At 36.8% G+C, this 15,030-nt stretch overlaps 1 protein-coding gene across 1 annotated transcript; it reads left to right on the plus strand.

Moving 5' to 3' along the window:
• Positions 1–2,971: 2,971 nt before the first annotated feature.
• Positions 2,972–14,718, plus strand: ptgs1 (prostaglandin-endoperoxide synthase 1). The gene is made up of 11 exons (XM_086312969.1): positions 2,972–3,076; positions 3,157–3,243; positions 5,680–5,796; positions 6,394–6,534; positions 6,804–6,947; positions 7,019–7,200; positions 7,304–7,387; positions 9,180–9,426; positions 12,094–12,380; positions 12,817–12,964; positions 13,954–14,718. Exons 1-11 carry the CDS (start codon positions 3,070–3,072, stop codon positions 14,301–14,303), a joined length of 1,794 nt encoding a protein of 597 aa, XP_086169095.1. The 5' UTR covers positions 2,972–3,069; the 3' UTR covers positions 14,304–14,718.
• Positions 14,719–15,030: the final 312 nt, after the last annotated feature.

The following is a 15,030-nucleotide window of genomic DNA, read 5'->3' on the forward strand; positions in this document are numbered from 1 at the left end:
GAAGCCTCGGACGTTGGTTGGTTGGTTTGTACGCTTAATGCTGGCTGAAGAGTGATCCTCAGTTTTCACTTACAAAGCATCAAGATGCTAAACTCTGAAAAACTGTGAAAAACCCTGCTCAGACAACTGTAAACAATAGGTGCGCTGATTTCCTCTAAACAATAAGTTGTTTTAAATTGTGCATTTTTTTCAGAAAGCACCACATATAGGCAGCAGAATGAGCTGGATTAAATTATTTCATATAAAATTAGTGTTTTCATTTTGGTTACAGAACAGTGCTGTTTTTGATGAACTCGGGAAGAAAATAAAGCAACCGAATGCAGAGAAGACAACAAACTATATATGGAAATCTAGCATGTGTGCCATTTTTGAGGTAATCAAAACAACAGTGGAAAATAGATTCTACATGAAGTGGACTTTTTACAGCACTCATAACATTTTAAATTGAAATGGGAGATTTTAGCTAGAGCAAAGAAGGCAGAAGTTTAAATTCCTGGGGAATAATAGTTTAAACACCTTATTTTGGGCATAGTCAGCAAAAGTTTCGATTTGTGACTCTATACATTTTTATTCTCCAGTGCCCATTAATTAATTTAATAATAATAATATAATAACTGTCCAAATTGGCATACAGTCGCTACAAGTAACTAAGTTCGTGAAGGAAAACCAGCTTTGAAGACTTTAAAATGTCATCTTTTGTTGTTGTTTTGAATTATTTTGTTGCAACTTTTAGAAGTCTGATTCTCTGGTCATTTTAAAGTAGACCTTCAGGAATCTTTTTGGAAACACAAATATATCACTAGAAAACAGTAATATTCTTCTAACTTAACAAGTTAAATCAATAAGTTAGATTAATGCAATCACAATATAACAAATTAAAAAGCGACATTAATTTCACTGAGGATTTTGGAGAAAATGGATAAAGTATCTGTATGATTTTAGCAGGCATTTACAGCTACAGAGCACATGTTAGATATAAGGCTAACAAATAGCTTATATCGTTATCATTTTACAACAGATTTGATTAACTTCCTTCCGAGACACCACAATTAGAGAAGTATGCAAAGTGTAAAAGACTTAGCTGAATTCTTCAGTCTAGATCAAACTTATCTGAATAAGGACACTACAAACAGGTTAGCTCTAAAATTGCTACAGTATGCAGGGAATTATACAAAAGTGCTTTCAAAAGGCTAAAATCTCACAAAGGTTTGGCTCAAATGGCATCTCAACTGGAAGGTATCCGAGATCGGAAAATGGAAACTCAGCTGCATTTGTTTCTTTCCTTCCTTTTCCCCAGTGATTCAAACCTGGCTACACCAGTGACAGTGTTCCCATCTTTATGGTAAGACTGGTGACCTCAGCCTTACAAAAAATAAACACAGCTCTTACTTTCTAAGGTCGCAGCCTTTTGTTTCATGCACATGAAAAAATTTGGCAGAACCCAAAAGATTTTGACCTTCATCCAAATAAAAATTACCAGGACTGTGATTTTTGACACATTTGTTTTATAAGTGTGATTTAATTTACTCTGACTTTAAAAATAAGTTTTTGATTAGAAAATGACAAAAAATGTAATATTAACGTTTATGGAATTCAGTAAAGTCAGTGAAGTCTTTCCTTTAATTATATGCAGACTACTTGTACTTATGGCAGTTATATTTTGTATTGTCAATACATATGTTTATCCAATAGTAGATCCTTATAATCATTTCTTACTTCTCGGACAACTAAAGTATTCACAATAATTAAAAAGAAACACAAACTTTATCTAAACACAAGGGCCAATAATAAGTTTAGGAGAAGCCCATATTCTGGTATTTTATTTTTATGTATGATGATTAGGCAGTCTTAAATTCTTTACTGGTAATACAAGTGAAAACAACTGAAGAATCAACTTTTTACCTGAGTAAACTACTTTATTTATGTTTGGGGCTGTACTGTACGTATGTATTAATGTATTTGGTTTTTGGTTAAAAACCTGCCTGAATGGATGTTGATGTTTACCATAATATATATAAAATAAAATAAATACAGTGTGTCATTGCCTTTAAGCTCCTTAAGAGCAAACAATACCAAATTATGCACCAAATAAACCAAATAATACAAATTTATCCAGCAAAGATATGGTTCTAACTTTGTTATGAAAATGTTTGTCTTATCTTTCTAAAAGATTGTTGTGTGGGTGCAGTTTCAGAAGACGTGTACCACTGTTTCATTATGAGTTTTATGAAGCACACGAACCACTCCACAAACTACACCCCTGTGACTCCACTGTTTCCTAGTCATACTTCAGTGAGTGAAACATCCTGGGTTAGGATTAGGGTTGCTTAAGCTAACAAAGTAACTATGCACCCAAATTCAAGTTTTTAGAAAAAACAAAACAAAACAAACTATTTTGCTGTCAAATTCTAGCAGGCTATTTATGTTTTGATAGGTGCAATTAGACTACAGAACATACAACAGGAAGTGCAAATAATTGTGTATGCTAATTAAAAAAAACAATGGCGGCTTGACTACAGTTTTGCATCATAATTGTCACTGAAATGAAACGTAATGCGGTGTTAAGGTTGTATACACAGTATGCGTTGATTTTACAGAGCTAATGTCCCCTGTTAGTTCACACAATGCGGTGCTAAATAAAATTTACCAGCAGGTGGGGATATAACACCTTGAAACTTTCTCAAAGCGGTTTGGTTTCACGGCATTGATCTGAACGGTATATATATATACATATGTGTGTGTATATATACACACACATATGTATATATATAAAGGGTCTATTTCAGTTTTTGAAGTTAGAATTTCTGCCAGTCTGTGTAAGACTGTCCAATCAGAAAGCTTTGAAGCCAGTGGTACACTGTGGGTTTTCTATGAAATTCTAAATAGAGGAAGTGGAGGATGCTTTGTTACCGCCCATTTCCCGATAGTTAATTATAAAGCCAGTGAAGCTGCATCAGCATGGTCTCAATGGCACGTTATGAAGACAGCAACCTATCTCTGTTTCTCAAACATATTAGAAAGAGCAGAATAACACTGTAATAGAACATTTAGACTCTTATTTAGCTCAGCATGAAAGGTAAGTTCTAAAATTATCTAAACTTAATGCTCGTTTTTAAAACATCAACTCAGTGTCATTATTATTATTATCTTCTGTAGCATTTAGCATCTTCATCTGGGTGTTCATCACCCTGCTGCTGTTGCTGCTGCTGGAGAGTTCATCATGTGCTGGTGACTCAAGTGTTGGTAAGCAGTTTCTTTAATTACAACATGGGACATGATGATTGATTATCCTGATGACCTTTTGATTTTCAGTAAACAATCATTTCTCCCATATCGTTTCTTGTTGTGTTAGTCTGTTCATTTTCTACATGAAGGTTAATCAAGCATATTAGCAACCACCAAACCAACTCTAATATTTGCTGATTAAACATTTAGCACATAAAGAGTCAAAGCTGGGGCCTGAGGGACCCAAAATTAGTTTTTCCATTCATTCCTCTGCAGGGCTCTGGAAAGTTCACATTGGAAAGTGCACTGATACTCCTGGTATTCCTGCCAGAAAGTAACACCTCACAAAACTTCAGCTGTTCACAAACATCTCAAGCTGCCCGTATTGTGTTCTCTCTGCCAGTGGTTTGCTTATTAAACAATATTTATGAAAGTATCTCAGCATTTCTGAGTAACATCCATTCTTCTATCATGACTTTTAATTGATGTGCTGCAGAGCACAGTTGCATGGTAACAGTCATTACCCACACATGATGGTTAGCAAATTATCTGTTTCCTTTTTCATTCATCATTCATTCAACAGCAGAAGACGATGGGTGCAGAGAGAGCTTCAGATCAGGAGGAACTATTGAGAGCTTGACAATGCTTTAAGTTCCACTGTTTAGTATGTTTCATATATGGTTGAGAAGGGTTTTGTATGCACATGTGAAATTTGGCAGGGTACTCTGCACAAAGAAAGAAAGAAAAAATGGTTTAGAAAGCCAAGATAAGGGAAGGTATTTGGGAAGGAAGTCAACAAAGGCATACAGATTTAAACTTCTTGCAACATAGTTACTATAGTCAGCAACAGTAAACAGGGAATCTCCAAATGTTCTTATCTTGAATGTGCTTCCATGCATAAGAAAAAACGAATTATTTAATAACCCATCATGAATTAGGTCAACTTTGGATCAGAGGGATGAAAAGAAGGCTTTTTCCTAAACTCACAAATGTTGACCCCTGTTGGTTTCAGACAAGGGCATTTTCTTTACAGACGTACACAGGGCAAATTACTGACTATTCGGACATGAATTTATTGATCGTGGGGAGACCTTGCTTTTTTCCTCCAGTACACTGGGGAAAAGGGTGACATTTAGAGCGATGGCACTAACAAAACGCATTTCGCTATCATTGTGTGCACATTTAATGTTGTTGCCACTGTGTAGATTTTTACAACTCATAGCATTAGAATTTACATGGTACAACCTCCTTGTGACCTAAGGGGAAGTTCTTTGTGCTGCCAAACTCATGCGGGAGTAATGCGTTATACTTCCTGTGCAGTATTTTTGTAAATTGTTAAAGTATTTTAATAACTTTATTGTTAAAAATAGTGTAGAGCCACCTCACACTTTTTTGACAAAGTCACACTGATACGCCTAAGTCTATCTGTTGTTCATTCAAGGGTAGACATGCTTAACTATCCACTCATTTCCAACTAATGAGGAAAAAATGCTTCAGTGTCATATTATCTCATTGAACTTCTGCAAGCAGGAAGGGGGGGGAGGAAGCGATATTACAGCAAGCGTTAAAGTCACAGTGAGGTTGCTGGGTTTATTCGTAGACATTATATGCTTAGAAACCATTAAGTCAAACTTTAGTTTCACAGTTCATACATGGGATGTTTTCTATGTTAAAAGCTAAATGCAAACTCTGTCCTTTATTAATTGTCCTAGGACACCCCAATTCACTGATGTTTTGTTTTTGGTTCTTTTGCTGTATGCCTCTGGTTACATTTTTGGGGAAGTGAGTTCAGCAAATGTTTAGCTTAAGGACTGTGAAAAGCTTAGTGAGACATGCATACATTAACAAGCACAAATGCAGCTGTATTTGAATTCATCCTGCACTTTCACACTGTCTGTGCCTAATTAAAATGGGCTTTTAAAATCATATTCAGTGGGTTTTCTGAAGCTATTTGAATGTAGGTGCAGATAAAGCTCAAGTCTAGTTCCGTTTCTCAGAATTAATTAACCGTAATTTAAAGACTTTTGTTTAGTGTAATAAAAAAACATCCAAATATTGTAACTCCATGTCTTCTACAGACATACCTACAGTACATGTACAAAACTGCTCACTACTAAGATCTGAGATGCACCAACCCTGATATTAATTGCTGGTTTATTTGTAAGTTTCAGTGGTATTTTTACTCTACAGTGAAGTAATTACAGTAATTAGTAGCATCTTACTGTTACCTTTTAATGCACTTAATTTTCCCCATCTGTATAGAGTCATGCAAAAACTTTATCTTTCACAACACTGTATATGCATTTAATTGTTTGAATGTCAACCGTTGCTTCATATAGATATCCTCATGTTAATAAGCCAAGTATCCCTCACACTCTCACCCCACGAATCATTTAGCTTAGCTTTTTTTTTTTTTATTTCAAGTTATTCATTGATTTTTTTTCTTGTTTGCAGTGAATCCCTGTTGCTACTACCCTTGTCAACATGCAGGAGTGTGTGTGCGATTTGGTACAGACAGTTTCAAATGTGACTGCACTCGCACTGGCTTTTATGGAGACAACTGCACTATTCGTGAGTACAACATTTTTTTTACAAACTGAGCAAGTTGATCTGGAGTACACAGCTAACCCTTTATCTTAGTTTTGTTTAGATAATCCTATCTGTGCACAGCTATGATAGATAAGTCAAAAGGAAACACTCATGAGTAACTAGATAAAAGAGCTGATGTTTTGCATTTAGAAACCATCTTCTCAATATTTGTTTTTGGTTGAGATGAGTAGGTTTAGGTTTTGTGTGAAGGGAGGAAGTCAGAGTCACTGAAAGAAACAAAATGCAAAACCTGTTTGTTAAGCGATTCTTACTGATATTTATCAACGTTTTTAGTTGGCATGCATGTGTCACATTCGGAAACATCAATTTTCAAAATGTCAACCCCATTGCTTAGATTTTATGAAAGTTGTTTTAGAGATAGATTTTTGGCTAAACCTGCTACATGTGATGAATAAAGAAAACGAATGTTACAAAAGTTATACATATACATTTATTTGTTTCCCATTAATACAGGCATTAGTGATATATTTATAAATGGCTTACAATTGGCATTTAAAGGATGAAAAACAATTTTGTTTTTGTTTTTTTTTATTTTTACTTTTATTTTTTTATGCGTAGCGGAGTTTTGGACCAGAATTCGACTCATGCTGAAACCCAGTCCTTCCGTGACTCACTTCATCCTTACTCACTTCCCGTGGTTTTGGAGCCTGATAAACAACTCTTTCCTACGAGACACCTTCATGAGATTAGTGTTGACAGGTAGGTGAAATAAACGTTCTTAAATGAGTTACTCAGTCAGCAGACTATAAAATGTTTAGATAATTCCTTTACCAATGAGAAGGTCCCAGAAAATCTCATGACACATAAAACTCATTCAAAATTCACGTTATAGGGATTTGACAATTTCCTATTTCCAGATAAACAGCTGCAAATAACAAAGCCTGCAAGATATAAGAAGAGTTCATAAAGCTAAATTTATGTATCTAATAAAGACATTTTACCTATGACTTTGACATTTATTCCTAAAGTCAGGAGTGACCTTATTCCAAGCCCTCCCACCTACAATACCAAATATGGATACATTAACTGGGAGTCCTACTCTAATATCTCCTACTACACTCGGATCCTTCCTCCTATACCTGAAGACTGCCCTTTGCCTATGGGTGCTAAAGGTGAGACCTACACAGCTAAAGAGACATAACTGTGTTTCTGTGGAAAGCTTCAAGAGTTTCTTTCTCTGCAGGTAAACCTGTTCTTCCTGATGCCAAAGTCTTAGTTGAGAGGTTTTTCAAGAGACAGAAGTTTAGGCCAAATCCTCAGGGAACCAATTTGATGTTTGCTTTTATGGCTCAACACTTCACGCACCAGTTCTTCAAGACAGACCATAAAGTTCAGGGGGGCTTCACCAAGGGTTTGGGGCATGGTGTGAGTTTCTGACATTCTACATAACAAAGATGTGTGTTGTACATCATTTCATTACACCAAATGTAAGCCTTTTTTCCTCTTTCTTTTTCTTTTACCCACACAGGTAGACGCAAGCAACATCTATGGAGAAGATCTTGTGAGACAACATCAACTTCGGCTTCATAAAGATGGAAAGCTGAAGTATCAGGTGTGTCTGACATAGCTGCATATAAACACTAAAGGGAGAACCTTATAAAAAGTTAGAGAGAAAAAAGAAAGTGCTTGAGCTTTCTTGCATACATAATTAGTATGACTAGCTAAACGCATACACCTATCTACAAACCTGTAAACACTGTCATATACATTCATAGTTATATACTCACAGTTAAATACTTAATTTCATTTAGAAAAAAGATTTTTTTAAAAACTTGAATGAAAACAAAAACCTATTTAGCTTAGTTTTTTAATTAACTTCCAATAATACTTGAACAGGAATACCATTGTTTCCATATTGTGGAACATCTCTGTGTTCATAGTTTCATCAATTTTCATGAAATCTCCAAAACCACTGGTTGAGCCCCAGACCATGAAAGAGCATCCACCATGCTTTACAGAGGGGTGTAGATACTTGTTGTATCTCTCATCTGACCTCCTCCATACATATTGGCGAAGGTTTGAACCAAAAACTTCTAATTAGCAGTAACTGCTCCATACGACCTGTTGCCACAGATATTCCGTCCAGTTCTTTGGCAGTTTGGCATAGATCAGCCTTTCCTCCCTTTAAGAATGGCTTCTTGACAGCCACACACTGAGACTAGTTCTGATGAGGCTTCAGCAAACAGTGGATAGTCCTGTATTAGATCTTTGTTGGATTTTTTTTCCTTTCTTTTTCCCCCTAGTTTTTAAAGGACATGACTTTTGTTTTTTGAGCCTGACACTTCTTCTGTTTTCCACTTGCCCAGTTTCCTCAGATTTTTAAGGATAATGACCTTCAGAAAGCATGAGGAATATAATGCTCACTTGGTGTTCTCACCAGAAAATGAAGCTTTGTCCACACATACACGTGTATTTTTTTTAAAGAAAATTTCTTCACCCACATGAAAAAGCAGAAAAATTATAAGTGCTATCAAGACCATGCCACAGCAACAAGATGGCAATATAACCGAAATGTTGGCCTAACCTAAATTAGCTGAGCTGTCTAACATGTCAAGCTTTATCTTTTTATGTCTTTAGGTCTTTCAGACATTTTTTAGATTTCTGAGTCTCGTCCTTTTTAAGGTGAAAATCTGTCAGCCTTATATGTTAGAAAATTAGACATTGGGTTTTGAGTCTTACACTTTTGAATTTAGGTGGTTAGAGTGAGCATAACATCACAGATGAGATTTACACTGTCACCGTGAGAACCATGACCACCGACAGTCTTGGAAGTTAATCTGATCTAATGTACCAGACAAGCAAAAAATTTCTTCCAAATGCTGAACTTATTAACTCCAGTCAGTCATATTTATTTTTCAAGTAAAATGTTTAAAAAAGTAATACCTGTAAGTTTCAGCAATATCTTGTAAGGGTTGGTACCTAATACGGGTAACATACTACATTCAAATTTACCTCCTCATCTTTAAGAAAACTCTCCAGAGCTCTGTGTTGTATATGTTCACTGAGTCAGATATAGATTGCTTGCACTTCCTTTAGCATGTTAACTTGTGAGAACATTTTCTAGATGCCTGTGGTAAGTGGTTAAAACAAAATTTCAATGGGTGACCATTTTTTCACTGCCACCTTATCAGCATGTCTTCAGAACAGTTTAAGAAGCCTCTTTATTTTACCCATCTTCATCTAACAGCTTGATGTTGTTGCTTTACAAATATAGTCCATCAGATTTTTGTTTTTGTTTTTTAATTTTATTTTACATGAATTCCACTAGTATATGTTAATTTCTATAATATAGTCGGTAAACATAATAAAGAAATCACTGGAATTAACTCTTCTTCCACCCACAGCTGGTAAATGGTGAGGTGTACCCTCCTACAGTGTCTGAGGTCCCAGTGCACATGGTGTATCCTGAAAACATCCCAGCAGACAAGCGTCTGGCCATCGGTCAGGAGGTATTTGGCATCCTGCCGGGTCTAACCATGTATGCCACCATATGGCTGCGGGAACATAACAGAGTCTGTGACATCCTAAAGGCAGAACATCCCACCTGGGATGATGAGCAGCTTTTCCAGACAGCCAGACTCATCATTATTGGTGAGTAAAAGTAAATATTTAATCAGAGAATGACTGAAACACACAAAGTAAGTGAAACACAGTAAATTCAAAACACTAGTCTTTTCACTTTTTGTACATCTTTATCAGCTACTTGTCTGTGAGTTGATATCTTTTGTTTTTTTGTTTCCTTTTTGGCTACAGTGGTAATTGGCTACAGTTTGTGACTATTGTTGAACCGCTGCTGGTAAAACAGACTGATATGAAGTTTTCTGCAGACATTCATAGCTAAATGTCCTAAATGGCTCTGCTTGAATATGATTGAATCAGTTGAATAGTATGCAATTCTGTACAGCCTGGATGAAGCACTTGAATGAAAGGTTATATTTTAGCTTGTCATTTTAGGGACTATGCAAAGTAATTATCACTTGTCTACATTAAGTCAAAATGTTAAGTCAAACCTAATTTATACCTTAAATTATGTATAGAAATATTATTGTGTCATCAATTTTATCACCTGAGCAGGATTATGATTTTACTTGAGTGAAAGGGCCACACACCAAAACAGTTACTCAGCACAAAACATATTTCAGGCTCTTGGCCAGTACATTTTTCATATGATACACATACAGCGGGGAAAATAAGTATTTGACACATCAGCATTTTTATCAGTAAGGGGATTTCCAAGTGGACCATTGACACAACATTTCCACCAGATGTTGCCATCAAGCCAAATATTGACGTCATACAAACAAATCAGAACATATAAGTATACAAGTTAAACCACAATAAATAAAGTGAAATGACACAGGGAATAAGTATTGAATACATGGAGATAACAAGGGGCAAAATGACATAGAAAGCCAGGAGATCACCTGAAATCTGTCAGTATTGATAGAGAAATCCTGTCCCCTATCAGTACTAATTGATATCAGCTGCTTTAGTCCTAATTGATGGCCTATAAAGGCTCCTCATTACCCAGAAGGCACACAGGAAAGACTTCATGATGGGTAAAAGCAAAGAACTCTCTCAAGATCTTCGTAATCTTATCGTTGAAAAGCATTTTGATGGGAATGGTTATAGGTGCATTTCCAGAATGCTGAATGTTCCTGTGAGCACTGTGGGGGCCATTATCCGGAAATGGAAAGTGCATCAGTTCACCATAAACCTGCCACGATCAGGTGCTCCACGCAAGATCCCTGTCCGAGGAGTCCAAAGAATAATCAGGAGGGTTCTCCAAGAGCCAAGAACCACTCGGACAGAACTTCAGGAAGACCTTGCATCAGCAGGTACTGTTGTTTCAAAGAAAACTATAAGCAATGCACTGAACCGCCATGGCATCCATGCACGCTCACCACGCAAGACTCCATTGCTGAACAAAAAGCATGTCAAGGCTCGGTTAAAATTTGCGCAACAGCATTTGGAGAAGCCTGTGGATTATTGGACGACTATAGTATGGTCAGATGAAAGCAAAATTGAACTTTTTGGCAGTCATTCTACACACCATGTTTGGAGAAGAAATGGCACTGCTCACCACCCCAAGAACACCATACCAACAGTCAAGTTTGGGGGTGGAAGCATCATGGTTTGGGGCTGCTTTTCAGCAAGGGGTACTGGCAGACTTCATATTATTGAAGGCAGGATGAATGGAGAGATGTACCGGGACATTCTGGATAAAAATCTGCTGCCATCTACCAGGAAGCTAAAAATGAAAAGAGGGTGGACATTTCAGCAAGACAATGATCCCAAACACAAGGCCAAGGAAACAATGAAGTGGTTTCAAAGAAAGAAAATCAAGTTGCTTGAATGGCCCAGTCAATCACCTGACCTAAATCCCATAGAAAATCTATGGAGAGAACTGAAGATTAAAGTTCATAAAAGAGGCCCAAGGAACCTTCAAGATTTAAAGACCGTTTGTGTGGAAGAATGGGCCAGAATCACTCCTGAGCAATGCAGACGACTGGTCTATCCATACAAGAGGCGTCTAGAAGCTGTAATCACCAACAAAGGCTTTTCTACAAAGTATTGAATAAAGTGTGTTCAATACTTATTCCCTGTGTCATTTCACTTTATTTATTATGGTTTAACTTGTATACTTATATGTTCTGATTTGATTGTATGACTTCAATATTTGGCTTGATGGCAACATCTGGTGGAAATGTTGTGTCAATAGTCCACTTGGAAATCCCCTTACTGATAAAAATGCTGATGTGTCAAATACTTATTTTCCCCGCTGTATATTAAGATAAAAGGCCACATATGAGCTTGGGTGTTTTCTGATTCAATTCTGAGGCATAAATCAGAAAAATGTCCATATACTCTCAGTATACAACAAAAGGCAGGTCTAAGAGTTATTTTAATGTTTATTAAAGTCATTTGCTGTGTCCTGTTTATGGCAGTGCTTCAGCCTTAGCGCTGTGAGATTTGAAGTTTGAGGTTGTAAATTTAAAGGTTTGTGCTCTGCTTTGAGAAGGTGATGCCACGATCACTACATGTGCACGGTTGCTGTTCTTTTTCTGGCTTTGTTTGATGTGTCTGCCGATCACTGTTTTGTTGTTCAAACCACAAGAAGACGCCATTTATTCACCAACAAACCACTTATGAATTTGACACTGTTCACTGTTTCAGTGTTTCGTTAATTACTAAACATGAAGATAAATAATATTATTTTTCCACAAATCGAAGCTAATTTTTGTATTTCTCCCTCAGGTGAGATCATCAACATTATAATAGAAGAGTATGTGCAGCACCTGAGTGGCTACATGCTGGACTTGAAGTTTGACCCAGAGCTGCTCTTCAATACACGTTTCCAGTACAGCAATCGAATCGCCCTGGAGTTCTGCCACCTGTACCACTGGCACCCTCTGATGCCCGACAGCATTGTCATAGAGGGAGAAGAAATACCATACTCTCAGTTTTTATACAACACCTCCCTCCTGATGCATTACGGGGTGGAAAGGCTGGTGGATGCATTCTCTCGACAGATTGCAGGACAGGTAACAGAATTATAGAAGTCAGAAAACGGGAAACGGGTCATGTATATTTTTATCATTGCTGCTGTCAATCAGTTAACAGAAAGCAGCACCATCAGCCTCATACACTTTATCGTTTTATAAATAAAGATAAATCACAATAATCATCGGTTCTCACTGTGTTATGAAACTGCAGCTACTTATGACAGATGATGCAGTGCAATACATTTTCACAAACACTGAACGTCTACATTTCATAACTCTCAATTACTTCCTAAATTGAGATTAGTGATAATGCTATCAAGTTATGTCTTTTAGCAGCATTAGATTAATGCAAAGTGGTATAGTACTTCTGTGTGTTGCAAGGCTGAGAATGTGTTGCAAGCTGTCATGGAACAGCAGAGTTTGTCACTCACTGCTCATGAAAAAACATTTTTGTGGCTTATATTCACACTTTTAGATAGGAGGAGGTCACAACTCTCATCAAGTGGTGCTTAAAGTTGCAGAAATGGTCATCAGAGAATCCAGAGCTACACGTGTGCAGCCTTTCAATGAATATAGGAAGAGGTTTAACCTGAAGCCTTACACGTCCTTTGGTGAATTAACTGGTAAGTTAAAGAAATATGAACACATGCATGCCCCTTTTGTTACTCATTACACATATGTGACACAAAATGCAATATACAGTATGCATGCATTTTCGTCAACCACACAGCAGCATAGCACATATGTGTAAACAGCACTGGACTGTGCTTTTCAAGGCACTGTCTGCATTTTCACACAGCATTACTAGATATATTTATTTTTCCTGTGTTGAACATATGATCAGTAAATTCACACATCCCATATAGAATGATAATTTGATTCTATTGTGATACTTAGTAGTTGGGGTGGCTGTACTTCAGGAGGTAGAGCAGCTCATCTAATAATTAGAAGGTTGGTTGTTTGATCCCTGGCTGCTCCACTCTCCAGTTTGCATGCCAAAGTGTCCTTGGGAAAGAAACCTGCATTCACTGAAGTGTAAATGTGGGTGTTAGATAAAAAACACTTTAGAAGAAAGTGCTTATAAAAGGATATAGTGCTCAACTAGAGTAGAAAAGTGTTATATAAGCAAATACTCACTTTTGAAACTTCTTTAATAAAACCTTTTGCAGTAGTCCCAGCTGAGTGAGAGGCAGGATACACTTTTTGACAAGAAAAATATAAATTATAAACCAAAGCAGCAGAAATATTCTGCTGATAGTGCTGGATGAAAAAATTATTTAAACTAACTTAGATGTGTGCCTGAAATTTTACAGTACAACCATTTAGTGTATGTTGAGTAATTTGAGTTGCCTCATGTAGATTGCTGGAGAATCAGTGGATTTTGAGGGTTTCGTGCTTGTATGAATGTTTATATACAATTAAATGAACGCACCAGTAGCTAATGAAATCAGTGTTTGACTAGTTTCAAACTGTTGGCATTAAGACTATGGTAAGTGTACATAAAATTGGTTCAGCAACAGAAAATCACTCTTTTTATTTTACATTTATAGCAACACAAGAATTAAATGAAACCACTGCAGTAATTTCCTGCCATTTTTCTGTTTCCAAACAGACAACACTGAAATAGCCCGAGGTTTAGAAGAGCTCTATGGTGACATAGACGCCCTGGAGTTTTACCCAGGCATAATGCTAGAGAAAATCCGTCCTAATGCCATTTTTGGAGAGAGCATGGTGGAGATGGGTGCTCCCTTTTCACTGAAAGGCCTGCTTGGAAACCCAATCTGCTCGCCTGAATACTGGAAGCCCAGCACCTTTGGAGGAGAAACCGGCTTTAATATCGTCAAGACGGCCACTCTGAAAAAACTGGTGTGTCTCAACAGCAAATGGTGTCCATATGTGGACTTCCATGTGCCGCGCAATGAGGACGAGGCAAAACCGAGGAAACCGTCCACTGAACTTTGAATTCCGACCTGAATTATTATCCTACTCAGGCAGAGTTTTTTGGCTTTTACTGAGAAAGGATGATTTTAATACTCAGTAGGTGTAACCCTGCCAGCAGTGAATGATGTGCCAAAAATTTAGGGAGGTCTACCTCATAGAAATAAAGATGACAAACCATCGAATCGGATCTGGTGACCCATATATGACTTGATACTCAGCACCACAGTTCCTCTAAACCTTGATTTCTTTTTTTTTTTTAACATGCTTTAATTTGCAGGCTTTTGAATAAGATTATATTTTTTACATTTTAAAAAGAAGGAAAACTTGTGTATTTTTAAAGTGCAAAAAATAAATGTGAGAGACACCAAAGATTGATGTGTTATTTTTGATCAAAATGAGCTTTTAATCTCTGAGAAACACTGTCATTCAATAATAACAGGAGATTTTACGAATAAATCAAAGTGTTTTGGCAAACTATGTGTGTTTCTTTCTTGAGTAGATTAAAAATCACAGGCTGCGTGTTAGTGGAGTGGTGAGTGAAGGAAGCTTTTGGATAAAATCGCAATGTGGACGTTCTGTGGGGAGTTTGCATGTTCCTGTTTGCCTGCTTTCTTCGGGTACTTTATCCTCTTTGCAGAGTCCAAAGTCATGGATGTTAGGTTAACCATTGAGTCTAAATTAGCTATGGATAGTTTATGAAGTGCTGTATGAAGATACGGTTAGAATGTGATTTATAGTCAAAATTTCT

The sequence above is a fragment of the Aulonocara sp. 'chitande type north' Nkhata Bay genome, linkage group LG12, assembly GCF_057382095.1.
Source record: "Aulonocara sp. 'chitande type north' Nkhata Bay isolate Kocher_YH1m ecotype deep benthic linkage group LG12, A_spYH_male_GT1.1, whole genome shotgun sequence".
Classification (NCBI taxonomy): domain Eukaryota; kingdom Metazoa; phylum Chordata; class Actinopteri; order Cichliformes; family Cichlidae; genus Aulonocara; species Aulonocara sp. 'chitande type north' Nkhata Bay.